At 42.9% G+C, this 26,898-nt stretch overlaps 1 protein-coding gene across 1 annotated transcript; it reads left to right on the forward strand.

Moving 5' to 3' along the window:
- Positions 1 to 369: 369 nt before the first annotated feature.
- Positions 370 to 23,764, forward strand: RGMB (repulsive guidance molecule BMP co-receptor b). Its single transcript, XM_068535676.1, has 3 exons — positions 370 to 928; positions 6,320 to 6,828; positions 20,339 to 23,764. The coding sequence occupies exons 1-3, from the start codon at positions 781 to 783 to the stop codon at positions 21,005 to 21,007; spliced, it is 1,326 nt and encodes a 441-aa protein (XP_068391777.1). The 5' UTR covers positions 370 to 780; the 3' UTR covers positions 21,008 to 23,764.
- Positions 23,765 to 26,898: the final 3,134 nt, after the last annotated feature.

Consider the following 26,898-nt stretch of genomic DNA (forward strand, 5'->3'; position numbering starts at 1 on the left):
GTTGCTGTCGCCTGTTTCTATTGGGCGCGAGGAAACAGTAAATCGCAGAAGGGGGTGGAGGGGAGAGCAGAGGAGGAAGCCGGAGGGAGGCTGGGCCCGGGCACGAAGGACAGGGCTCGCAGCGGGCGGACGCGGAACTCGAATTACACTGGGCAGGCAGAAAGAGGGAGGAGGCACGGGGGGGCGGGCGCTTTGGGCCCTACGAGTGGCGGGCTGGGCCCAGAGCACCCGCCTCTCAGCCAATGGAGCTAGAGGGAGGGGCGAGGCCGGGGTGGGGACGACTCGGATTGGCGGGTGTAGGGCGGGCGGGGCGGCAGTGAGGGGCTGAGATTGATTGAGCGCTGAGCTGACGCGCAAAGATATCCTGGCCGGCGGTGGCCGCTGGCGGGAGGTGGGTGCTCCTCCTGTTCGCCCACACCCGAGCTCCACGCCCGGTGAGCCCACGCTGGCCGCGGCCAGGGCGCCCGCGCGCTGCAGGCCGGGCCTCGCACTCGCTCACGGTCTTTGTGTCTTCTCTCCCGCCCCTTCTCCCTCCGCCCGCCGCCGTCTCCGGCCGCCACGATGCCACTGCGCCCTGTTGCCGCCGCCGCCAACTCGCTCCGCCCGCGGCGCACTGCTCGCTGCGGCGGTGGCGGCGGCCCGTGTCCGACGCGGGCCTGAAGGAGGAAGAAGAGGAAGCGAGGCTCGTCCTCCGGCCCATGCCGCAGCCACGGCCCGGGACCCGCCACGGCGCTCGCGCCGCCGCCCTCGCCGGAGCCCACGAGACCTGCATGGACGGGCATGGGCTTGAGAGCAGCATCTTCCTGCGCCGCCGCCGCCGCCCTCGCCGCTGCCGCCGGGGCTGAGCAGCGCCCCCGCCCCCGGCTCTGCCCGCCGCCCCTGGCGCTGCTGCTTCTGTTGCTGCTCAGCCTCGGGCTGCTTCACGCAGGTATGAGGCGCGCGCGCGAGGGGAGCCAGCTCTAGGGCCGAGTGCTTTGTTCCCCGACACCCCCGGTCTCGTAGGCGCTTGCCGGGGCGGAAGGCGGCGTGGCGCGACGGGAAAGGCCTCACCAGCCCCTGCCATGCACCTTAGCTGGGCTCGCGGGGCGGCGGCAGGAACACACCCGCCGACTGAGCGGAGCGCCCAGGGCGCAGAGGAGGGGCCTCTTCCCCTCCCTCCCGCCTTCCCCGCCTTCTGCTCGGACCGTTGATAAATCTCCCCTCCAACAGCCACTTATCAAAGATGTAGCGGGCGGGGGCTGCGCACCCGAGACAAATGTTCCGGATGCTTTATTGCTCTCTGCATTGGTGTTTACTGAAAGTCAGGCTGGGATCAGGTTTCCGCCGCCGCCGCCGCCGCCTCCTCGGTGGGGTGACTAGGAAGCCTTGTGCTGCTTCTCTGGAGTTGGGGGTGGCGACGAGGCGAAGAAATCGCACCAGATGGAAAGATTTTCACCAGAGCTGGAAAACCTGGGGGTTAATCTCGAAGTAACTTAAACTTTTTTAAACTGGGACTTCTTTCATATTTGCGAAAGCTGCTTTTAATTCAACTTTCAACCTCTTTGGAAAAACTCGTGCTTTGTGGCTAGCCGCGTGTTTTCGGGTTCCAGGAGAGGTTGACAGATGTCTTGCCTTCTGGAGGTTTGGCGCTTCCCCTATGGAAGCAGCGGTGAGAAATCTGTTCTCAGCGAAGGAAGCCTTCTTCGTTCTTCTTAGCGAAGATGAGCCTTTTAGCATGTTTTAACCTACTTTTCTTTTTAAAATCGTTTCATTAACACGATGTTATATGTGAGTTACATTTCAATAAAGCTGGGGAAAAAATCTAGGACCCTCTTTACAAATAAGTACCACTTCTAGGAGCAGGTATAGACAAATAATTTTTTTAATACCAAATTGAAAGGTAATTTATCTTTTAGTTTGAGAACACCTAGAGCATTAGGTAAGTTTTCCTTCGAGATCTTTTTGTCCTGTATTTGTAGGACAGCAGTCACAACGCTCTGATCTGGAGAATACTGAACTTTAATGCCACCCATACGGAGTAATTTTTATGTATTTACTAAGTCATAGCAGCGGTGTTAAAAATCCAGGAGGTCTTTTAAGTAATGGGGAAAAAATGGGGCATTTGAGGAGGTGACTTAATTTACTTTGCGTAACTTTGCATTGTGATATAACAGCTGCATTTTAACACTGTCACTTGTGGAAACAGACCGAGGTCTTAATAGAGAGTGTAAAATAGCAAGTTTTACAATGATTAAAGTTTTAAATTAGTGACTTTAGAACCTTAGAAAATAAAGTCAGTTTGCTTATGGTTACATGGAAAATTTTTTATGACGTGTCAAAAAATCTACTCAGGAGGGTTTTGTGTGAAAAAAATAAGTGTCCACAATGTCAAAGTTTAGGTTTCTTGAAATGGAAATTGAAGTGGTAGGCAGGACTGGGTCCCTCTTGACTACTTGGATATTGTTTCCTTTAGTTGCCATTGGGTCCTATAACAGGATTGGAATGTGGTCCTTGAAGATTTCTTCGCTGGCCCATGAAAGGCCTAAGAAGTTGGTTTAAAGGTTTAGAAAATTAAGGTGCCTTAGTTCAAGAGGTTGGAATGTGAAACTCCTCTCAGTATCCTAATGTGCTCACGCTGAAGTCACCATTAGATTCTACCCAGAGTTGCTGTGGTGAGTGATATCTGTGGACAGCTTGTTGGAATGGAGCAGTTAACCTGGTTATAGAAAAGAGGGCTCCTTTTTGAGAGATTTCTTTGAAGAGCAGTGCTATTGAAATGCAGGGGTGAGATGTGACAGGGTAAGAGAGTGTCATGGACATATATACACTACCAAATGTAAAATAGATAACTAGTGGGAAGCAGCCGCATAGCACAGGGAGATCAGCTCGGTGCTTTGTGACCACCTAGAGGGGTGGGATGGGGAGGGTCGGAGGGAGGGAGATGCAAGAGGGAAGAGAAATGGGAACATATTGTATATGTATAACTGATTCACTTTGTTATAAAGCAGAAGCTAACACACTATTGTAAGGCAATTATACTTCAATAAAGATGTTTAAAAAAAAAAAAAAAAAAAAAGAAATGCAGGGGTTGTTTCTCCTCAGAGCAGGGAGCCTAACCGAGTGCTCTTTGCAGATGGGCTACCATATGTTTTGTGCCTGGATCCATATAATTTGCCTCTGCACCCCATATGGCTCTGCATTTCACTTAATTCACTTCAGCATATCTGATTTCTTTTATTATAAACTGGTGATTGGGCTGCAGATTCACACGTGCAGTCTGGACGTTGAGGAAACTGTCTTGAATGGTGAGGTCTTTATGTCTGGATCATTAATGAAAGCTATAGACCCACAAATCCCTTAGTAGGTTTCATTTACCGGAATGAAAATACTGTCACATCATAGATGATCTGATTTGAAAAATAGATCTGTAGCTGCAGATTTTGAATTCTGCCCTTGGGAAATGAAAAGAATACTTTTATTCACTTTTTTTTTTTCCTTAAGCAAACCTCTGTGCTTCCTGAATGGAGATCCAATATGGGAGTTCCTTGCTTACTCATACACTTCATGGCCTTCATGGCTGCATCCTTGAAATTGTTTCTGCTATGCATTGTCTTGGTATTTTGACAGGAGTCTTACTTTACCGCCTATAACAGGCAAAGTGTGCATTGTCATTATAAATTCATGAAGCCTGGATGTTTCTGGGTGTATGCTGCAAATTAGTCATTATACAGGAGCCTGTGATGGGGCTGAAACTGCTGACCCAAATGCACTTTCTCTCTAGTTAGCCCTCCTCCCTCCCATCATCTCTATTCAAAAAGTCTGTTAGAAACCTCATCCAATACAAAGGAACCCAAGGAGTTCTGTTTTATGTGAGATTTCTCAAAGGAATCAGCACCCACCTGCTATGAAAAAGGGACGGGGGAGGAAGGAAAGGAACAAAAAAGGAGCTGGGAATCTAAATTCTGCTTTTCTCTTCCTTTCTGAACAATTGCACCTGCATTTCCATGCTCGTCTTACTTCTGATATTTTATGACTATTTGAAATAATTATTAGTAAGTGTATGCTTGGCTAGATTTTATAGGCCATAAAAAAGAATAGGCACTGCAAGTTTAGCAGAAAGTTCTTCTGCTGTCATTTATATGTTGTCCAAGAACTGTTCATTACTGAGTGATCTTGGCCCATATTTTATTTTCTTGCTTACTGCTTACTGTGAAGCTGATTTTAAAAGAAATGATACTGTAGTTATGTCTTTTTTTAAGCTATCAAGTACTGTCTTGAGAATCAGGCATTTAGTAGGGATGTGACATGTGGAGGAATGAAAACAGGATTTGAGGAAAGGCACCATGCTCTGGGCTTCATACTAGCTGTTTACAATCCAGCCAGGACAAGGCCTTTAGTGTCCCTTTGTCTTGATTTTCCCATCTGTAAAATGGCTTTAATGCCATTTTGGGGGTTGTTGGTTGGTTGTATTTTTTGTTCACATTTTTGCTTTTTTGAGTAAAAGTAGTTGAAAAATGATTTGATCTACTTTATAGAGAAGAATTCTATAAATATCAACTTTGGAATGAGCAAACATAAAAGGGACCAAACACATAAATATGTATTTGATTTTTTTAAGTGCGATTTAGTGATAGCTGTAAATTCATAGCTCCAAAATATTAAAATATTTTAATCTTCTCTTTTACTCGTGTTAAATCAAATATCCAGTCTTGACTATATTTTTCCCTTTTTGGTTTTTGAAATTTAAGAATGGTTGGGGAAGTGCCTTAAGAGGTTGTCATTTCCTACCCTTTGTTTCCCCAGCTGATGCCATGAGCAGAGATTACAGGCTACTTTATTCAGATTTAAAAGCAGTTTACTACTGAAAAGATTAAAATATCTTTCTAAGATGATTATTAGGGTTATCAGATAAAGTACTAAATCTTAATATTATCCTGAAGTTTTGTTATGCCTAAATCTTGAATAATTATACATTTAATAATATTCTACTGACTGATTTCCCCCCCACAATAGATATTTTATGCCTAGAAAAGATCACAGAGTTTACTGTAGGACAACCTACTCATTTCTCATATGAGGAACCTAAGACTTGACATTGAGGTTCCTCCATGGTTGAGAGACCTATAAAGAATGTGCAAGTAATACAAATACGTGTTACAGTTCATTTGTATAAAATTTGAGGTGGGTGATAAAGAAAATTATTTTTCTTTTCAGTAATTCTGGTGTTCCCATTTTAAGGAATAATATTGTGTTAAACTGATTGGTGCACACCACTGACCTAGTATTGGCAGTTCATTGTGTTTTTTGTGCTTTGAGAGATTTTACAAATTTTTATATGAGAAGCTAGGGGCAGACCATAATTTGAAAACTGACTTTTTAAATAGTAGGGCAGTAATCACATGATTTTTCATTACTTCATTTTAGCTTGACTTAAATCATTAAGTTTATGTGAATTGTTGATTTAGGGAAAAAGTCGTTTATATATACTCTAAGAATTCTGTCTCTGGTTCTGTTTCTGGGAAAAAACATAGTTGGTGGGATCACCTGTCAGTGTTATGTACTTTTTGATTCAGTGTACTTTTACTGGTGAACTGTTTAGGAGCTGGAATCCTAGTGTGATTGATGCTATGGGATAAGTGAATACCTAGCTTGGTCAGATCAATCACTTCATTTTTTTAAGGGAACATTTACACTTTGTATTGATAGAAACCAGGAGATTAAGTGTTAATATATATGCAATTTGTTGATAAACATTCCTCAAGAAATGCAGAATAACTTAGTACCTGGATTTTTTCCTGATATTCTTTCCCTATAGCCATAGTAGAATCGGGTAAAGGTGTTTTAACTAATCATGCTGTAATTCAGGAGTTTCCCCTCCCTGAGGTGTGCAGGCTTTAACTCGTGGTTTTGTGCATAGACAGTGATTTCCAAAGCAAATTACTTATGCAGTTTTCAAAATCAAAACAAAGTTCATATCTTTGACTTGGTCTTAAAGCAAAGACACCTTTCTCAAAATCTATAAACAGTAGCAAAGTTGATAAAATATTTCGTTTATCATTCCCTTGTAATTTTACCCTAAGAACACTGGGCTGGACTCCTGTTTACTCACAATGGCCCATGCTTTAGTTTCAAGTTAACTAGCTGCATGCAGTGTTTCTCCCAGTGGCTTACTTTGTGAGAGGCCAAGAAGCACAATACAACCCTATTTCTGAAGGCCTGCTTAAAATAGGAGTATATGAAATAGAACAAACAGTTCCCAGAGGAGAATGTCATTTTCTCATGTAGCTCAGGAAGTTGTGAAGCATTTAAAAAATGTTTGTTCTTATCTTCTTTCTCATAGGTGACTGCCAACAGCCAGCCCAATGTCGAATCCAGAAGTGTACCACGGACTTTGTGTCCCTGACTTCACACCTGAACTCTGCCATTGATGGCTTTGACTCTGAGTTTTGCAAGGCTCTGCGTGCCTATGCCGGCTGCACCCAGCGAACTTCAAAAGCCTGCCGTGGTAACCTAGTATACCATTCTGCTGTGTTGGGTATCAGTGACCTCATGAGCCAGAGGAACTGTTCTAAGGACGGACCCACATCCTCCACAAATCCTGAAGTGACCCATGACCCTTGTAACTATCATAGCCACACGGGAGCCAGAGAACACAGGGGAGGGGACCAGAACCCTCCCAATTACCTTTTTTGTGGCTTGTTCGGAGATCCTCACCTTAGAACTTTCAAGGATCACTTCCAGACATGCAAAGTGGAAGGGGCCTGGCCACTCATAGATAATAATTATCTTTCAGTTCAAGTGACGAATGTGCCCGTGGTCCCTGGATCCAGTGCTACTGCTACAGATAAGGCAAGTGTACTTTTTTCTTCTTTCCTATAACTTTCAGATGTTTGATTCTTCAGACAACTTTTGAAGTGCGACACAAAAGACCTAGTTTAAAAGGAGCTTCTCTTGGTCATCTTGGCACGCAGGGTGGATGAAGGATTAAATGAAAATTACTTGGTAAAAGAATCTCTCAGTGGAATTCTAGGGCCTATATAAAATGTGGGTCTAAATTTAAATAGGCAGTGATATGAAAAATAAAAAGTAAACATTGAAGTTGGGTTCTCTAGGGAAAAGGCAGGCCTGTTTAATGAAAAAAAAAAAGTTCTTTGTTTTTCAGTGGTGTCATTTTTAAGTGCAGATGTGTGTGGCTCTTGAAGAAATCCATGTTCAGATTTATCAGATGACTGAAATGGGTGTTCTGAATAAAGAACACTGTGAAGCCAGAGGCAGTAACCCATCAGGAAATTTTATTGGGAACTTGGAAGCTATAGTAAAATGTGATGTCTATAAGCCAGCTTCTCAGTGGCAAGCCCACAGTGGTGTTTTAGTTCCTAACCTAGTGGTGACCAAGGAAGTTAAGAATTGGATATTGCAGAGCAGTGATATGTAACCCCATGTAATCTCAGGATAAAAATGTAAGTCAGCCTGAGGGGAAAACTGACATAGTTAAGCTTACCCTGTCTAGCTGCCAGTGTCTGTGGTTGTTGTTTGTTTGTTTGTTTGTTTTAAAGAAACTAATACTGAATAGAGATCCTCTAAGCCAATTTTAAGGCACCAGTGTCTTAGTGCAAGTAGGTGGAGAGGAGCTATGAATGGCTTTCCAGTTGCCAGTCTGAGCTAATTCAGGTGTTAATAAATAAAGCAGTCAAAAAGGGTTGTCCATGAAAATAGTGTCCCAAGTAAGCAGCTCCTTCACTGTCTCCTCCAACCACAAAAGCACACATACAGGTTTTCTCATCTTGCTTGATTTCCTTTGTTTATCTTTTCATCAATTGGTTTAGACTAAAATATAATTGACAGGGAACAAGCTTTTATAATACTTACGACTGTTCTTTTGATTCCAGGACACCTCCCTTGCCTCCAAACATATGTGGCATAGTTATTAAGTGAATTTAAATTATTTTACTTGACATTTTGTGGAGGGAATTTTACAGCACCTCCAGACGTGTATGGAGACACCCCGGGGGTGTCACAAATCTAAGATTAGAAGTCATTGCTCTGAACAAAGAAGACTATTACATCAGTCTAGACATCTTAGGGGAACTTAAAACTATTTACACTTCAACTCCCAATAAAGCCCAAGCTTGCCTTTCTAAACCTTATATCTCAAACTTTTCTTCCTCTGTGTTTTACAAGTATGCAAATAATTTTTCCTATCTGTATATTAAAATATGTATTTGCTGTATGTTACTATATGAAGTTAATATAATTATGAAGTCATAAGACAAGCCATGGGCAAAAAATCCATCATTATTGCAGTCATAGGATATAAAACATGGGAATAGTCTTTGGAAAGACATAACACTGAAAATTCAAGAAGACAGTTCCATTAAGAATGTAGAAAATCATCAAAATCATTGTGTAAATAATTGAGGGCTTGGAGTGGTATCCTTCAAACGATACTTTTGAGATTAATAAGTGCTGTGTGCATGGGAAAATACAGTTGACCCTTGAACAACATAGGTTTGAACTGCACCAGTCAACTTAGGTGGATTTTTTTCCAGTAGTAAATACTACAGTACTACACGATCCATGGTTGGTTGAATCCTTGGGTGCAGAACTCTCGATACGGAGGGCCAGCTATAAAGGTATATGTGAATTTTCAACTGCACAGGGGTCTTTGCCCCTAATCCTCCTGTTGTTCAGGGGTCAGCTATATTGTTTCTTTTCACAAGCCCAAAGTTTTGTTTTCCAAGCCTTCCATCCAGTCACATGTCACTTCTATTTGGTGTTCAACCTTTCAAAATTTTATACTTTTTACTGATCATGTTGAAAATATTTGGGGACAACTGGTTACCTTATGAGTATTAACATTATATAAACGGAACAGTCGACACTGAAGTACTTTAGATTATTCTGTTTCAGTTGTGGTTGAATCTCTCATAGTTTTTAGCAAATAAATAAATACAATTTGTTTTCTCCCTCACTTTGGTAAGGATCAAAGATTTTACCCATTCCAGAAAGGAGAGGGGAAAAATTATCCTCTAACATAAATTCAAGCAGACAGTGAGAATGTTTGGTCTTTAATTGCACTATTGGAAAGTATTTCCCCACATCTGGTGTACATGCTGTTCAGCAACAAATTACTCTATGACCTCTAGTAGTTGTTTTTTTCCTTCTTCTTTTTGTAACTCTCTCCAAAGCCCCCAAAAGCATCTGGAAGGTTACTGTTGAGGGCCTGTCTCCATGTTGGTATGGCTGCTGCTGGTGAAACCAAACAAAGGCCTAAAATTTTGCACTGCAATTTCCTTTTACCAACCCAGGGCCAAAATAAAACCTTTTAAAAATTCTAAGCAATGAAAAAATGATGGCAATAAAAATAAAAACAATGAGACAAAAAAGTACATAAGAAATAAGTTCCAGAAAAGATCTATTTTTTTTTCCTTGATGTCTACTGTAATACTGTTTTCAAAAAACCTTTAAGAAGAATTTTTTATATGATTCCCAGCTTTACTGAGACCTTAAACACATACATAGACCAGCTATTGGATAACCCAGCACTGCACATTGCAGATACTGTGTCATCCTGTGGTCAAGCATTTTTAATGACCTATGTGCTCAGTGTCACTAGATTTAAAGACTGACCAATGATGTCATATCATAGAGGCTGGCTGGTTGTGATGCCGAAATTATAGTATTTAAGCAAACATTCATTTCACCACCTTCAGCGCTAAACTGAGGCACTAGACTCAGGTCTAGTGAAGTGCTCAGGGAAGTCCCTAAGGCAACTCAGTCCTGGTAACCTGGCTTCTTAAGCAAGTCATGTTCAAGGCAGGCTGTCTTTGTGAGCTCTACCTGCCCCTGAACACCCACGTTTCAAACCTCATCACGAAAAGACAAAGCTGGGGGGGAAAAAAATCTAAACTACAGAGTCACCTGTATACTCAAGGGGTCATTTATTAGCTAAGACTTTTCCTTATCCACATGGCAAGCAGTGAGTGTAGGGCAGCAAGACCTGCAGTCCTTGACAGTTTGGCCTCATCTTCCCTTGTCTACTTTCTCTCCCCCTTCCCTGGGAAACGTAGGTCAGGCTGTGTGCAGGTATGCCTTCTCAGGGCCGCTGGGTTTATGTCGTACCCTCCACCAGCCTGTTAGGGATCCCTTCCCAGGAGTCTGCATGGTTGGCCACCTTGCCAGCTAGATGTGTTCCTAAAGGGGAGACCAGGGCTATTTTTTCGTCTCTCCCCGCCCTGGGGCTGCCGGGGTTCCTGGCACACCTGCACACCTCTGCTGAGATCCATGTCAGCTCTGGGCTACCTTCTACACCTTTGGCTGTAAGGGGCAGCTTCTGGCCTGCAGGCACTCTGCGGGAGAGAGATGAGAGAGGGGGCAGTCTTAGAACTGGCAGCGCTGGCTGCGTGGGAAGAAAAGCATTTTCTGTTTTGGGCTGGGGGTGGGGAGGGGACACAATGCCAGTATCTCTCCTGGGCCTCACACAGGTAAATAACCAGGTCATCTGTGGGGATGCTGGGCTTCTGTACCTTCTCTTCCACATTCTCTTTGCCAGCCTCTCAGTCTCAACTCCTTTTTACTTCATTCTCTGTAACTATGTATCCCTGTTTATGTGGATTTAATAAGGAATTGTATATGCCATGATTACAGAAGGTGATTTTGGTATAAATTATTTTATGAAAGGATTCTGCACTTTACAAATGTATTCCTAGTAACATGTATTAAAAACACCAGTCTCTCAGGTGCATTTAAAATGATTCCTTTTCCAAAAAATTTCAAGGATGAATTTATTACATACCTAAACAATGGCAATATTTTAAAAATTATTCTGTACAAATAATTGGTATACCTTTGCTTTGTTTTTCCTTTTGTTTTAACGTAATCATGTCCTTTCTCATCACTCTAGCTTTTGTATGCTGTTCTTCAAACTCAGTGAAACAAAACTACAAATAGGAGGGGAGATTGAGTTGACAGCAGGTCCTTTTATAGATCTTCAGATTTTTCTGTACTTCATCCTTTAGTGAGAGAAGGTGGTTTACCTTCAGGCAGTTTGACTTTGGGGAAGAGGTGTGTTCTTTGTGCTTGACCAAGTCGGGTGGCTGTTGGCCAGGTGAATGGGTACTCTGAGGTGCCTTGTAAATTCTTGCTGCTGCCATGGGCCACCAGCTCCCAGTGACCCCATGGGCAGTAGCTTTCAGTGCCTATCCAAAGCATGGTAAGAGACCCTGTCTTGAAAGTCCATAATTATCCCTAAGTCTCGAACTCTAGTTAGTTTCTGGGAAATTTCCTGAAAACTTCCACTGGTTGATGATACTAGAGATACAGGAAGACTTAGTCCCTTTGACCCATTCTTGCTTACTATCTTCATCAAACTGTATAACCCAAGGTGTTCCCTGATGATAAAATACTCTTCAATGTAGGGTCCTAGAGCATGACTGGATCCTGTGCTCCTTTCTGATGCCCCTTAGCATGAACTGTTGTTCGACAACCAAATGGGCATGTAAACCAATGTTCTGGGTCATTCTCTGTTGGTTACAAAATCAGAGCCAGACGCGCCTGCATTGCAAAGGCTTTTCCGCTGTCTTTTTTAGGCATATCTTTGGATCAAGGTTTGGAAATCTGTCCTCTCTTGACTCTAGGCCTAGTGCATTTTTTTGTAGCCAAGTTTTTGTAACCAGTTTTTAGTATCTTTATGGAGACGATGTGAGCTACACCGTGGTGATCGTTCTTATTTTTGTGGACCAAGGAAGATGCCTCATCCTTCAGTCTGCCGGTTTGTGTTTTGAATACATGGACACTGTGCTTACATGCTACATTGTTACAGAAGGGACACGTGGCAGTTTCATTGAGAATGTAGAGCCCTTTCCTTCCAGAGAGCACAAGCTGTCTTGCAGATACATTGTAACTAATCCTTAAAATCTGAGATTGCTCTTTGTTTTGTTATGATGATCTGTTATGCAGCTAAGTCTTGCCATCTTTTTAGGATTTGCATCTTGTCATGGTCCTCCTTGTTTTGCAGAAACGCTAAAAAAAAAAAAAAAAAAAAAAGGTTGTAACACCAGTTGAGGCATATTGCAGAACAGATGGGAAAGAAGTTTGCAGTTGTAGCTCCCAGCTCGTATACTATATTCATTTCTCTGATAAAATGTATAATGTGGTGCTGCATTTGAAACACCAAGCATTAAAGGGCCTATTGTGTATGGGAGATGCAGAGGTGAATGTTGTCTCTGCCTCAGTCTAAGCACATAACTAAACTTTGCAGCAGTCAGTGGAGAATTGTGGGGTTTGTGTTGGGGGGTGGAAAAAGCCATTTTCAGGGTTTCTTTTTAGAACATTGCTGGCCCACATTATAAGCTGGTTCCAAGTGCTGCGAGTTGTCTCCGGTGTCAGGAAGGACCAGGAGGTTGGGCCAGAGAGATGGGCTGCTGTACCTAGGGCCTGACTGTCCCCGCTGGTCACCATCACAGGTCAGTGTTCTTACTCCTAGGATTTGTCACAGTCTCCCTTTTCACCTCCCACTGTTCAGGTGGCCTCTCACGTGCACCCAGGTCTCCTCACTCCTGTACACCCTAGCAGGCTCTAGAACCCTGGCTGCCACTGTTGAAAGGTTGTTGACCTTTGATTTAATACCAGAAAGCTTTCTAGGGAATTTGACCATCAGTGTCACCAGTTCTTAGTTAAATTCATTTTTTTCAGGGTTCCATCTCATCTTTAAGACACATGAAAACATGTCTTAGATAACCTTATCCTCCCTGAATTTATTTATTGTAGAGATAATATTGAAACATTAAAGAATAGTTTTTAGAAAAGCAGAAATCAGATATAATTCCAGGTGGTAGTATTCCTATTTGTCCTTTTCTGGTTTCCTGCATAGCTCTCGTTTGTATTGGATTGTAAGGTCTCAGGCCCAGAAACTATTCAACTTTGCTTCATAGAACTATATGAAACTTCAACAGATTGCCTGGAGGTAAAAGTATATGTGGGCAAAGGAAGCAGGAAAAGAAGGAGAAATTATTAGCTCCATGATGTATCTGTAAGTGTGAAAGATCATTTTGTAAGGTGAAAATGGGCCTGCCTTGGTTATTCTTTATGCTGTACTTTCCAAACAAGATACACCTTTATATAGTTCATACAGATTCATGTACTCTGGGTAATGAGTCTTTTATCATCTTTCTATTCTCTGGAATAGAATGAAGAAACACGGAAGATATTAGTGGAAACTGTCTAAAAATTTGTGTCTGTGTATCTTGTCAGTTTTATATTTTGAATCTCTCTGTGCCACTCCTCTGTCCCAGATGTGGTTTGGAAGGACAAAAAGGACCTTCGTAATCCCCCTTTTGTAAGTGAAATTAACCCAACGCCTGCCTGAGCCAGCCAGGATTCCATGCGAGTGCTGTGGGCCTCTACTCCTTTAAAACAAATCCACACTCCTCCATAGTTTAAACCAGAGGCAGGAGGCCAAGTCTGATGCACAGCTGAGAGTTAGAACTTGTTTTTCTGTCACATTTCCAAATGTTTCTCTCTGCCCTGTTAAATTTTCTTTTGAGTTAACATTTTGAGAGGAAGGGGCAAGAAGGAAACATTGGATGGTTGGTACTTTTTTTGTTGGCTTCAATTAATGCTAACCAAACAGTTTCTGCCTGTGCGGAATGTGGGATAGTTACCTACAGTGTTGAACAATGAAAAATGCTACCTTACCCATTTTGTCTTTATTTGTTTTGACTGTAGTAGAACTTGCTCTTCCACTGTTTTGAATTTTGTGTTCTCATGGGTGGGGTAACTTCAGGACTTCTTAAACTGCTCAGCTTGTCAGTAAGTAATAACTAACAAGAATAGCAGCACCCATCTAAGATGCAGAATTTAGCTGGAGAGCCTTGTAGTGAAAACATGATGCTGTTGGGTCTAGAAAGAACTTCAGGTGAAATTGGGTCTGTGGAGAGAGGAGCTCTGTATGTCCCAGTTAGCTGGTTATTTTAAGAGTTGGAGCCCAAAGTACCTTTGCTACTGCTGGTGGGGTTCTTTCAGTGTTGGAACTTAGTATGCACACTGTGGATAGAATTGATGTGACAGCATTTAAATACTAACTTCCCATCTACTCTGCATGTGCTCCTGAAAAGGGGGTCAGGGTTTAATCTTTCCGTCTAAAGGTGTGTGTGAGTACACACATAAGCACACATGTGCATTTATGTGGTGTCCATGCTTTCCCCTCTCCCTGCCTCAGGAAAATGAAGACAGAAGGATATTGTTTTGTAACTTTCCAGTTAACTGGCTTCTTGGAATATATGGTCACTCCCTCTAACCACCGCGTTCCTGGGCTTTGCTTTTCTTTTTTTTTTTTTCTTTTTTTAATTATTTATTTATTTATTTATTTTTGGCTGTGTTGGGTCTTCGTTTCTGTGCGAGGGCTTTCTCCAGTTGCGGCGAGCGGGGGCCACTCTTCATCGCGGTGCGCGGGCCTCTCACTGTTGCGGCCTCTCTTGTTGCGGAGCACAGGCTCCAGACGCGCAGGCTCAGTAGTTGTGGCTCACGGGCCTAGTTGCTCCGTGGCATGTGGGATCTTCCCAGACGAGGGCTCGAACCCGTATCCCCTGCATTGGCAGGCAGATTCTCAACCACTGTGCCACCAGGGAAGCCCCTGCTTTTTTTTTTAATAGCCCTGGGAACCTGAAATTGAACCTACAAGTGACAGAGTGTGAGTGTATTGTGGAGACCTTCAAGCCCTTTTGCTTTTTAAATCACCAAAACTGAAAAATGATCAGTGAGGCTGTGATTTCCTAATCCCCATTGGTTTGGGAAACAGCTGTGCTGAACCTAGTCCCAGAGCATTTGCCCGAAGTCCTGCTAGAGCCTGGGGATCTGTGGCCCTGTGCCCATCCCCCGCTCCCCCCCCCCCCCCAATTAGGAGGGAGATCCCTGAAAGCAAGACCTGCTAGGGCAGATTCCTGCCCCTAGAGTTACTGCCTCTGGCCCTGGCTGTCACCTTTCAGAATATTTTTAGCCTCTGGTCTAAAGCACAGTGGCAGCCTCGGCCTGTAATACTGTCCACACGTATCTAACTTCGCATCTAGAAGCATAGTGAGTTCCTACATTTGCTGGCCTCCTCAATGCAAAGTCCGAACACAACAAACAAACAAGAAGTTCCCTTTGGGGTTCTCTGAGTGCCAAGACTGTGAGGACCAGAGAGAGGCTTTCCTCCCCAAACTCAGCTCTGGTCTGTACAAGGAAGCTGGCCAGTTTCCCTGTCTCTGAGCCTATTTCTACTTCCAGCCTTCCTTGTTTTAAGTGTACAGAAATTGCTCTTTGGAAGTCGACGGTTTTTTTTGCCTGTCCCTTTTATGTGTCATCCCTGGGCCTGCTTCCCTTTCTCTCTCACGTGCTCTTTCCAGCCACTGAGCTTAATGCTTCTCCCCTGGACCACCCTAGCAGCCTCAACTGTGGGTGTCCTTTCCCTCTGGTTCGGTTTCTTCTTTCTCCGTCTGCTGCCAAGAACCCCTCCAGCAGCCAAGGCAGCCCTTGTTCCTGCGTGTATTACCTAGGGCAACACTGAGGAATAAATAAGTCTGATCCATTCCGTTTCTCTGGAATCCTGTAAATGCTCCTAGAACAGAGCTCTGTGGAAAGAGACTCATGAGCATAGAGAAACCTATTTTCATATCCTTAGAAGGTAGGAGATGTTTATAGTCTCATTCAGGACTTAAAAGAAGTCTAGAGTAAGATTTTTAACCTGCCACCCTCCTCTTAAACACATGTACTACTGTCTTCCTGTTAGTATCTTGTCCTAGTCCAATGAAATTACTTAAGAAACTATACTCTTGTAGATCTTAAGTTCAGATTTTCTATAGGTAGATAGCTGATATGTAGGCTGAGTCGCAATGGTAAAATTACATTCGGTTCATCGAGTTCACACCTTCCTGGCAGATTTTTTTTCTTAGTTTTTCAGAAAAATTATCAATGACATCAGTTATTAACCAATGCAGCATTTTTTCCTTAAGTATGGTACAGATACTCTCCTAGGTTTTGTATGAAACTGTTCAAACAGAAAGCTATTCTAGATGAATATGCTTTTGTTTCCTGCTCCACAAAAGGGAGACAGATCCAGAGTTCTCCCCAGTCCAGCCGAGATACTTCCTAATGGTGCTTCAGCGCTTCCTAGGCTCAGACTTCTCAACATTTAGAAAAACTGACCCTCTGAAGTTAAGATTATGTGTCTTAGAGTTGGAGATAGAGCACGTGTATTTATTTCTTTGAAGTATGCACTCTTGTTGGAATGGTTTCTTGTTTTGCTCAGCCTTGAGGACTGAGTGTAGAGGCTGTACTCCACTGATCTGGTAAGAGCAAAGGGGCCATGGGCACAGCGTTCTCTTATTCTCCCATAGTCGCCTGTTTTTTCAACCTATAATTGCACCCAGAGGATCTGAGGAAGTAGACATATCAGCTACTTATATGAAATAAAATTAATTTTAGCTTCCTTAACACAAGCAGAATCTTAATTAGGTACATATCAAAATTGTTTCTCTATGTTCCAGGCTGATTTCTGTGACTTTCAGTTTGGTTTGCGGGCCCATCTTAATCCAAGAGATAGAGTCCCTTGATCTTAAAGCCCAGTCCTGGTATTAGAGAAATCTAGTAAGGTCCTGCACTTGCAGTGCCAGATGGCCTGATTAAACACCAATAAATGTTTCTTCCAAAATACAATAAGCACAAATAGTTAAGTGCACAGCCTGTGGGGAATTCTACTGTTTGAAAACTTCTGTGCAGCACTTTGCAAGGCTGTTGAGCCTGGGGAAGCTCTGTCTGTGCATTGCCAAGGCAGTGCCTGGTTCTCTGGGCTGTGTCGTTTTCATTTAATTTTTTTTAATTTTCCTGGTGGAAAGGAGAGGCAGCTGCCTCTATAAATGTTGGTATTTCACAGCAAACCTTAAATCCTTATTGCCTTACTCGTGTGGAAAGGTTGATTTGTAGCTGCTGTCTTGCTCTTCCTAAGAGACCTGTTGGGTGGTAAAGATCTCGGGGAATGAAACATTAAAAATGAATGAGGGGACTGGAGTAGTTTGTCTGAGGTGAGGGTTGGGAGGGGCTGGGCAGGGGAGGTTTAACAAAAGGCACTGGTGTTTTAAATGCACAGAAATGCCATCCATCAATAATAAATGGTGTGGCATAGAAGAGCTGTGCCAAATTGAGTTATTACAGCATATGGATCAGTTCATAGAGGGGGGAAAGTAAGCAGCATAGCTGGTGTTTTTAAATTATCTGTTTGAGAGCTTTAGAATACAATTTTGAATGTCCTGTTTTTACCCTCTGACAGCTGCTAGTTGGAAATATAAAACGTGTGGAATTACCAAACATTCCAATTAAATTTTGAGTGTTTTTAAAGTAAGAATTATTGAGAGTGAATAAATTTTGGGCTTTTTTTCTGAAGAGGGAGACAGAATCTGAAAATGAATTTCTGGCCCTTCATGGCTGAGTGCCTGCTTTTTTAAGACCTCGAGTTGTAATTAATTGTATGAGGAATGAAATTACATTACAAAACTTAAGTCACGTGAAACTGTTACCTAGTGTTTTCTACTACATTGATTATATCTCTAGGTATCTCTTCAGTACCTACTTAAACTACAGAGGACCACTCAGGAAACCTCTCTCATGCTTTGAGGTTGCTTCATTACCCTCAGCATCTTGATTCAAGGGCTAATTCTATACATATGCTCCGTGCGAATTATTTCACCTAAAGGAGGAACAACAAGAGAAATACCAGCTTTGTTGTCTCCTAGAGAAAATCACGCCTAGGAAATTGGACAGACAAAAACCCATTAGGTAAACTGGAATATTTTGTAAGTGTAGATAGTATGCAGAGGTCAAGCTTTAAGTTTTACTTGATCTTCTAGAAGTATAGGAGTTACTGTCAGTGTCACAGGCATAGCAGAGGACAATAACGTGAGAGTGTTTGAAATGACTCCTGAGTTGGAATTGGTGGACTTGGTGAGAGCTGGAACTATTCCACTCATCTTAATATTGATCCTTGCTTGCCTTTTTTGGAAACTTGTTTGGAATTGGATCTCTCTGGTGTGTTGTCCCAGCAAAACTAATTCCTCTGTGTTTTTCCTAAGGTGCACTAAAAAGTACTTAATTCTTGCCGATAATGCCAAGTTGGTTTAAATTTGAGGTTTGTTAGACTGGAAGGACAAATGGTCTAGCTGTTGTAGAAGAGTTCATTTACTCTTTGAGTGTGGATGTTCTAGTTGAAAATGAGGAGAGTGGCTGTATGAAGTGTCTATTACTCTTACTGTAGCCGTCTGTATTAACTTTCAACTCTTTCAGGTGCAGAATTTACTTGAATAAATCTTTTTCACCTCCAGGGGATCCCAGCTTGCCTTAAAAAAGCACTTGTCAAACTGTCTTTAGAGCCACCAAATAAATCTAGTTTATAGTCCCATTAGATATCTAGCTCAAAATCCCACTCGCTGTGGAAGGTCATATGGTTGGATGCACAACAAATTTCCTGAAATCATCTCTGGTACACCTCCTTCAGGTTGTTAGGAAGGTGTTGAAATGTGAGAAGGCTGGTCATGAAATTAAGTTGTGGCTCGGTAATTAGGAAGGGAGAAAACCAAGCATTTTCATAGTGCATTGTCTGGCTTTTAGTTGCAGCTGCAAACAACGGATATGAATTTAACCAGTTGCTACAGTGCAGCTGGTTCAGATCTGGCTTTATAACTGGCTGAAGTGAAATGAAATGGCTGGAAAATTCCAGTCAGGTAACACTGGTGGTAACATGTGGAATTAAATAGTGTGAGCAAGTAAATGCTGGCCGGGTTGGGGAAAAAGCCCTTCAGACATAAACTTGAGGGTGGTAGTGAGGACTTGTAGAGAGCGGGGTGGGGAGGGGGCCGGCATGGCCTTTTTAACAAGGGTCTATTGTTTTGATTAGTCCCCTTGCAGGAGGTGGAAGGTTCCCTCCATCCAGAGTAATCTGTAGAGTGTTTGGCTTGTCTACCTCCCTCCTTGACTGAAGTCACCTGATACTTTTTTTTTTCTTCAAGAAGAAAGAATAATTGGGATTGACACATATACACTATTGATGCTATGTATAAAATAGAAAACTGATGGGAACGTACTGTACAGCACAGGGAACTCTACTTAATGCACTGTGGTGACCTAAATGGGAGGGAAGTCCAAAAGGGGAGGGATAGGTGTGTATGTATGGCTGATTCGTTTTGCTGTGCAGTAGAAGCTAACACAACATTGTAAAGTAACTATACTCCAGTAAAAATTAATTTAAAATAAAATAGTTCTCTGAAAAAAAAAGAATAATAAGCTGTTACCTCAGTTATTGACAGTAACTCAGATCTCAAAGCATAGTCTTTTTTCCCCTTGGGGACCGTTTTCCCACCTGTGTGATCCAGAAGGCCCTGTCTCTTCCTCGTCATCTTCCTTCCATCGCCTGCGGCAGAGATGTTGAGGATGTTGGAGACAGAGGTGCTCAAAGTTCATTTTTTTAAATAATTGTTCTAATGAAGGAAATAAAATCGGTTCACCAAAGGGAAGCTTTTGTATTATCGGTAGTTTTTTCTCTGTGAATTGTCTGCCTAACTTGGAGGGTTGAGAGTTGACTGGGGAACAGATTTCTGAGAAGTCGAAGGGCCATCGTGCTGTTTGGGGGAAACATTTGCTGTAACTAGGTTTAGGGTATTTAGTCCCTGCCAGTGCTTGGGAGCTGCATTTGCTAAGTAAGTTTGCTGTCACAGCGATTAGCCAGTCATGTGAAACATTTGATTAAGGGACTTAAGAGAAATCTTTCCTGAGGCACATGATTGGTAGCTGTTGCTGGGATGGCCCCCTCCTCAGCTTTCCATTTCCTTCCTCAGTGTTTATAAGTAAGTTTGTAGTGATGAGTCATGGGATATGGTTTTAGGGTCCAAGGGAGAAACTTTTTAGAAATCAAAGTTCTGGTAGGTTTATTGTTAATTAAGCCACTTAGAGCTTCTGCATAACTGAGAACGGAATGTTTTTTTTCTCAGAGCTCTACCACAGCTCACCTGTTTTTGGAAGAGACAAGATATAAATTACCAATAAAAATTGCCTGTATCCCAACAACAGCATTGTTCTGTCTTAGGAAAATGAAAATTTTTTCCTGAGGCATATTCCCCGGATCTGTGTTAAATTATCATTCCAAATACATAGGACTTTAAAAAGTTCCCCTAACAGCGACACCATTCACTTGCAAGGCAGAAGCAAAGAGGCCTAGTCTGGAGATTCTGTCTCTAGCCATTCAACTCCAGAATGGAGAGCAGCTCTTGCCACACAAGGATGCACCGTCCTGTATCCCTCCCATCGTGTTAAACTTTGTACGCGTTCCTTCCCACAGATCACCATCATCTTCAAAGCCCACCGCGAGTGTACAGATCAGAAAGTATACCAAGCTGTGACAGATGACCTGCCAGCTGCCTTTGTGGATGGCAGCACCAGCGGAGGGGACGGCGACACCAAGAGCCTGCGTATCGTGGAGAGGGAGAGCGGCCGCTACGTGGAGATGCACGCTCGCTACATAGGGACCACGGTGTTCGTGCGGCAGCTGGGTCGCTACCTGACCCTCGCCGTCCGCATGCCTGAAGACCTGGCCATGTCCTACGAGGAGAGCCAGGACCTGCAGCTGTGTGTGAACGGCTGCCCCCTGAGCGAGCGCATTGATGACGGGCAGGGCCAGGTGTCTGCCATCCTGGGGCACAGCCTGCCTCACACGTCCTCGGCCCAGGCCTGGCCTGGCTACACACTGGAGACTGCTAACGCTCAATGCCACGAGAAGATGCCGGTGAAGGACATCTATTTCCAGTCCTGTGTCTTTGACCTGCTCACCACGGGGGATGCCAACTTCACCGCCGCAGCCCACAGTGCCTTGGAAGACGTGGCGGCACTGCACCCCAGGAAGGAACGCTGGCACATTTTCCCAAGCAGTGGTCGCGGGACTCCCCGTGGAGACAGCCATTTGTCTGTCAGTCTAGGCCTCGCGTGCTCCATCCTTATTGTGTTTTTGTAGGGGTTGTCTCTTGTTTTGTTTCTGTTTTTGTCTATAACAAAATTTTAAAATATATATTGTCATAATATATTGAGTAAAAGAGTATATATGTATATACCATGTATATGACAGGATGTTTGTCCTGGGACACCCACCTGATTGTACATATTGTGTTTGACTGTTTTCACATCTGTTGGATGTAGTGTTCTTTGATTGTATCGATTTTGTTTTGCAGTTTTGTGAAATGTTTTATAATGTCCCTGCCTGGGGACCTGTTAGAAAGCACTTTATTTTTTATATATTAAATATTTATGTGTGTATCTGGTTAGTATGTATATAGTACACGTGCACAGACACCGTACGCAGCGTTCCCTTTGAAGATGACCGGCGACGTCGTTTGTAGCTCTTCCTGGCTGCGCCCTCCCGTCCTCTCCTACTGCTGCTCATCCCGCGCACGCAGCTTTCGCCTGCCGCCTCCTGGCGCAGCTGCCTCGTTCCTTTGAACTAGCTCCTTACCCTCTTCTGCTGCCCTCACTCGATGTGGAAGGACGACAGTTAACCCCCCTCCAGGTGCTTTTGGCTGTTCAACACTGATTCTAGGACGCCCTCTCCCTCTTTTACAGCTGTCACTTTTTCAGAGGGTGGGGAGAATGTTAGTACAGTTCTTATTAACTAGGATTGTTATATCTGAGCACTTATAGTATGGTAGGTTGAATGAAAACTGCTGTTTTATAGGTCAGAAGGGGATAGTGATGACAATTTCATAGATAAATACCAGGCATCTTGCTAGGACCCGGCAGCTCTCAGACTTTTGTCATCCCGTGTCCTTGTTTAAACTGCAGCTTTTCCCTCTTTGAACGAACAAAACGCAGAAACATAAATTCATTGCTCATGCCTTGCTCTTATCTCTGTAATTTGTACAAGCCCGCATTCTCAGCCTTCTCTTCCTCGGCTGTTTGGGCTCGGAAACACACTGCCCCCTGTGTTCACGCCCAGTAAGCCCTCCTCAGTCTCACTTCAGGATCCCAGGGACTGGGGTTTGTTAGATTCTTTAATATCAAGGCCCAGATCCCATCACAAAGTTCTCTTCCTTGCCCCCCACACTGAGGTCTTCCTCACAGTCTTTGACACATCTGTGTGCATAATGGAGTGGACTAGGGTGCTCATGGCAGAAGCGCTTCCTTGGCCTGACTGTATGTAGCTAACTCTGGGTGCTGGTTAGTCCAGACATTCGCACTGGGCAGTATTGCACCCCAGGTGGCCTCTCCATTTAATCAGATAACTCTCCCTCTTAACATCTGTAGGTGACTATTATTTAGTCATTTTACTTTATAGTAATTTCACCAAGCTACATGAGAAACTCCTTGCCTCTACAATTACATTGTTGGCACCTCTTGCAAAAGGAGAACACCACCAACAAAAGGCAAGAACAGTAACTGAGAACATGGACTCCAGGATAGGTAGGTTTATATTGTTACATCTAAAATATAAATGTATGGTTCTAAGAATTAGTGGCAATATTTATACTTTACCCTAATCATTTACATAAATGCAAACAAAAGTTAATGAACTTTAGATTTCACAGCAATTTGGGTCAAGATTGTGCTTAGTTTTAGTTGGCCAGGTAATTTCTTCCTTTTGCCGTGTCCTGTTGATGAGTGGCACTGCCAGAGGCCCAGACTGGCAGGAAAGAGGATGCCATTTTGTGAAGTTCTATTTCTCTGTGAACTGATCTATCAGTCACAGGATGGAGATGTGGGTTCATCCAGAGGTGGCAAGCCTCCTCTCGACCATCTTCTGGTATATGAGAGAATAATCTTGGCCAGTCTGGGAAAATCATGAAGGCATCCTGCTTACAGAGAGTTGAAACCCAAACCTGTTATCCTTGTATAAGAGCTGGACCAGGGGCCTACCTACCATCAGCTCTGAACCGTGACTTCTTTTGTTCACTCACAGAATCGTGTGCCAGGTTAGAAGCTATAGTTAGCTAGTCATTTTGTTACGTAATTGAGTAGAATGAAGGAAAAATATTTAGGGTACTCCTAACCACTATTTTTGTGCAAATAGTCTAAAAGTGAAGTAAAAACAGTAGAAGTTTTCTACAGTATCTGGGTTTAGAGTGTATATGATTAACATACCTTTGTCCTTTTCAGGGAAAGCAAAACAACCACCTCTGCTAATAGTTGGGAAAAGAAAATTGGGTTGTTTTGCCATATAATTTACCTGGAAAGGATGCTTAAAAGCATCCTACATCACTATTATTAGTACCAGTGTATTTAGCTGTTCTCCCTTTATAGTCAGTATCTCTGTATGACACTGAGGTCCTCCCCACAGATAACTGTTTCAGAAATACAGGTATTTCTCTAGAGAAGGGCCTGGTTTATTTTCTCCGGTTTCTTTCGTAGAATGTCTAAAGAAAATGCTACTTGCACATGTTGGTTTTTGAAATCCTCCTTAACCAGAAGAGTGTCGGGTCATACTAACACATAGGTAGGATGTAGCTGTTAAGACGTCTTCTGGGGGAGCTTAAACTTGTGGGAAAACACTGGTTTTCACAGATGCTCCACGTGGCTGTCTTTAAAAGACTAGAAACATTTTTTTGTGCTTCTCTTTGTTATGCTTGGAAACTCCTACAGTGTGTAGAGTCTTTGCAAAGAAACCTTTAGATGTGGTTCATAGGTATATGAATAAGTATCTGTGTAAAACAGTGAGTGTGCAGTGTGTAAATACTTTAAATTATTATGGTAGAAAAATAAAGCTACATACCATCCTGTGGAATGTTTGTTCTGTGATTATAGTGACACCTGCTGGAAGAGCTGAGAAATAGCAAAAGAAAGGGAGTGAGGGTGTGTTCGTGCAAAATCCTTTATGGTTACTGACAGTAAGTCGTACAACTTGTCCACAGACTCATTTTCTAAACTATATCACTACTGTGGTTTTTCCTTTTTAAATTTTAAGCAATTGCAAAGAAGTCAGTATTATCCCAGAGGTCTGTCTTTAGTATTAGTTTTGGGCCCCTGCAGACATGGGACCTGCATTTGGTTCTTTGAAGGCAGCCTGGATGGCAACAACTTAGTCCTGGTGGGGAGGATCTTGGGGGGCAGGATTTTCTGGCTTTGGAAACTTTTGTAAATCCCCACTTCTTGGGTGTTCCAGAAAGAGACATCACAAGATTGTAAGTTAGTCTTTGTTCACGAAATATGCCAAAGGGTAGAAAAGCTTGAAAAAGAATTAAACCCAAACTGAAGGCACAGAAAAGCACTGTTAGTGCTACTAGGTAGAATATTAAATGGAGCGAATTCTGATTGGGGAAAACATACCTAATCATTTCTTAAAGAGAAAGTTAATCCTTATACTTAGTGTTTATGTGTGGCAGTTCAGAACAAATAAAAAAGGAAAATTATGTCAACTGAACTGCACACATGAAGTAGGATGAATGTTACAGCCACTGAGTACATAGTGCTTATGTCTGTACTGAATGAACACTGCGAAATAATCTATGTCACAATGAGGTCTGTGCTTAAAAATACAAAATTCTTCACTATATTCATGTCCAGACCTCCAGCTTTCCAGGGATTAGAACTTGAGCAGCTGTCCAAAAATCTTAAAAAGAGGTTGTTATTGTCTTGAACAGCAAATGGTGACTAACAAATATTAAGAATCCTGTTATCTCAATTTTCTCTTTTATTTATTTATTTTATTTTTTATTTTAAAAACATTTTTTTGGTACCCACACCAGTTAGCAGCCTCCTGTTGCCTGGAATCACCTGGAATAACACAGTCTTGGATTGCTGCCGCCCTTTCTGGGCACAGAGACTTTGCCACAGTTTTTCCCCTGTTCCCATAAACAGTTATCTATTTGTATGTGAATCAAGGAACATCTCTCTCCCTCACAGAGAATGTAATCAAGACATTCAAGAAACAGCAAGCAGTTCCCAGTTCTTCGTTATTTCACTACCTAGCTCACCATATTGTTTCTGCTTCCATCTATTTTCTGTGTGTCTTTTAAATGGACAAGTCATATTCACATTATTATTTAGATGGTATTTTCCTTTGAATTTACTTCTCTTCTTTCCCCAAGTATCTCTAGTAGGCACGATGCTTAACGCAGTCCTTTGTGCCCTAAACATGATGTCTGTGAGGTGTGTGCTTGGAGTGGGGATGTCTGTGTGCCTCCTCTCCCTTGTGAGCAGTGTGTGGATTTACAAAGAGACTGGACATCCAAGCCCAGGAGAATATACTAACAGGTCCTACAGAGGTAGAATGTATGCCATTGGCCTCGTTAAAATGATGTTCAAACCAGTTGAACAAACCAGTCCTGTCAACTAAAATGTATTAAAGTAGGTCCGTCAAACTCTAGCCAGAAGAAAGCAACCAGGCAATGTTTTCTAACTGAGAGTTCTTCACGGGTGACAGTTCTAGGACCCATTTTTAATTTTAATAATGAAAACTCCAACTCCAGAAGAAGGAAAAAAAGTAAACATTCTTCTATCAGATTGGATATAGACCAAACCACACACAAATTAACCAAGTATGAATTGTACCTACCTTAAATGACATTTTAAAAACCAGGATTATCTCAATCAATAATGTAGCACTACCAAGGGAAATGATGCTATTTGATGGCATAAAGGACTTGCTTCCAGAAGCTTCTAACAAGAAGGAGTAAGGTAGGAGTCACCGAAGGGGAGGATGAGGGGGACAATAAATTCATTTTCTCCCAAGACCTTCTTTGGATCTGCCAAATAACAATGCCGTTTATGCATTGCTGGCCATCGCTGCAGTGAGGTCTGTGGGGAGCTATCGATTGGCTCACTCTAAGTACAAGGGAAAGATTCTGCGCCAGAGTCACCGCATGGATCTTCATCTTCCTTCTTGGGAAGGAAAAGGAAAGAGCGGTGAAATAACTTGGGATAGCACAGAGTGTAAGATTCTCAGTATCCTGTCAAGATGGGAATTTTGGTGATGGTTAGAGGCTGGGAAAGAGGTGAAAGTTTATCTAGGGATCTGGGAGGAAACGTGGCAACAGGACAGGAAGAGCTCACAAACCAGAATGACAAATATGGAGTGCATCCTGATTACATTTGCAGCCACAGGGCCATTATCACAGGTTCATTGGTGCGTAAACATGTGTTTTATATACTCTTCCTTAGAGGAGGTGGCGTAGCATAGCGGTCAGGATTATGGATGGTGGAGTCACACAGTTCTGAGTTCAAATCCACACACTCTACTAGGCGTGCAGCCTTAGATTTGACAAGCCATATAGAACTTCACACTTCAAACATTCATTGTGAGAGTTAAATATGTTACCACATCTAAAGTGCTCAGCACAGCACCTAGTACAGACCTAGCCCTCAACATACGTTACATAAAAATGTACCTGAGACGGAGAATTGTGTGTTTACTTTTAGGAACTGGCAAACTCTTGAGCTATTTCTAGAACTAAGTTTGCATGTAGGCCCCTGTGAACATTCCAGAATTTAGGGCTGGGTCAGAGTTCTGCCGATCCCTGAGATTAGACACATCCACGAGGGTGATGAACTCTGTACCGTGGCTCCTAGGGGAATGGGTAAGACCAAAAGCAAGAGCTGTGCATCCCAGATGCCTCCTGTCTACCTCCTCACTGCAGACCTGTCCCCCCGCAAAATCTCAGTGTAGACTCTTTCAGGACTCTACTAAGAGAGTAATCCAGACGTGTGAGCAACCACTTGACCTGGACAGAAGCTCAGGGATTCAGGATGGCCTGGGGACTGGAAGAATTCTGAAGAAAAGCTGCTTCCAGTGAAATAATTGCTAGAGATTTCCGGTCATGTGTTATATATCTCAGCAAGTAAGAGTCCCAGTGGAGAGAGTATCCAACTTTGGGAAAGGACACTCTGCCATGTTTTCATAGATTGGGTTGCATGTAGAAG

The sequence above is a fragment of the Eschrichtius robustus genome, chromosome 2 (assembly GCF_028021215.1).
Source record: "Eschrichtius robustus isolate mEscRob2 chromosome 2, mEscRob2.pri, whole genome shotgun sequence".
Classification (NCBI taxonomy): domain Eukaryota; kingdom Metazoa; phylum Chordata; class Mammalia; order Artiodactyla; family Eschrichtiidae; genus Eschrichtius; species Eschrichtius robustus.

Bases quoted from the DNA above. Each gene is read 5' to 3' on its own strand.
- RGMB (XM_068535676.1), top strand. From the start codon at position 781: ATGGGCTTGAGAGCAGCATCTTCCTGCGCCGCCGCCGCCGCCCTCGCC. The intron at 929-6,319 runs GTATGAGGCGCG...TCTTTCTCATAG, and splicing joins CCTCGGGCTGCTTCACGCAG to GTGACTGCCAACAGCCAGCC. The intron at 6,829-20,338 runs GCAAGTGTACTT...TCCTTCCCACAG, and splicing joins GTGCTACTGCTACAGATAAG to ATCACCATCATCTTCAAAGC.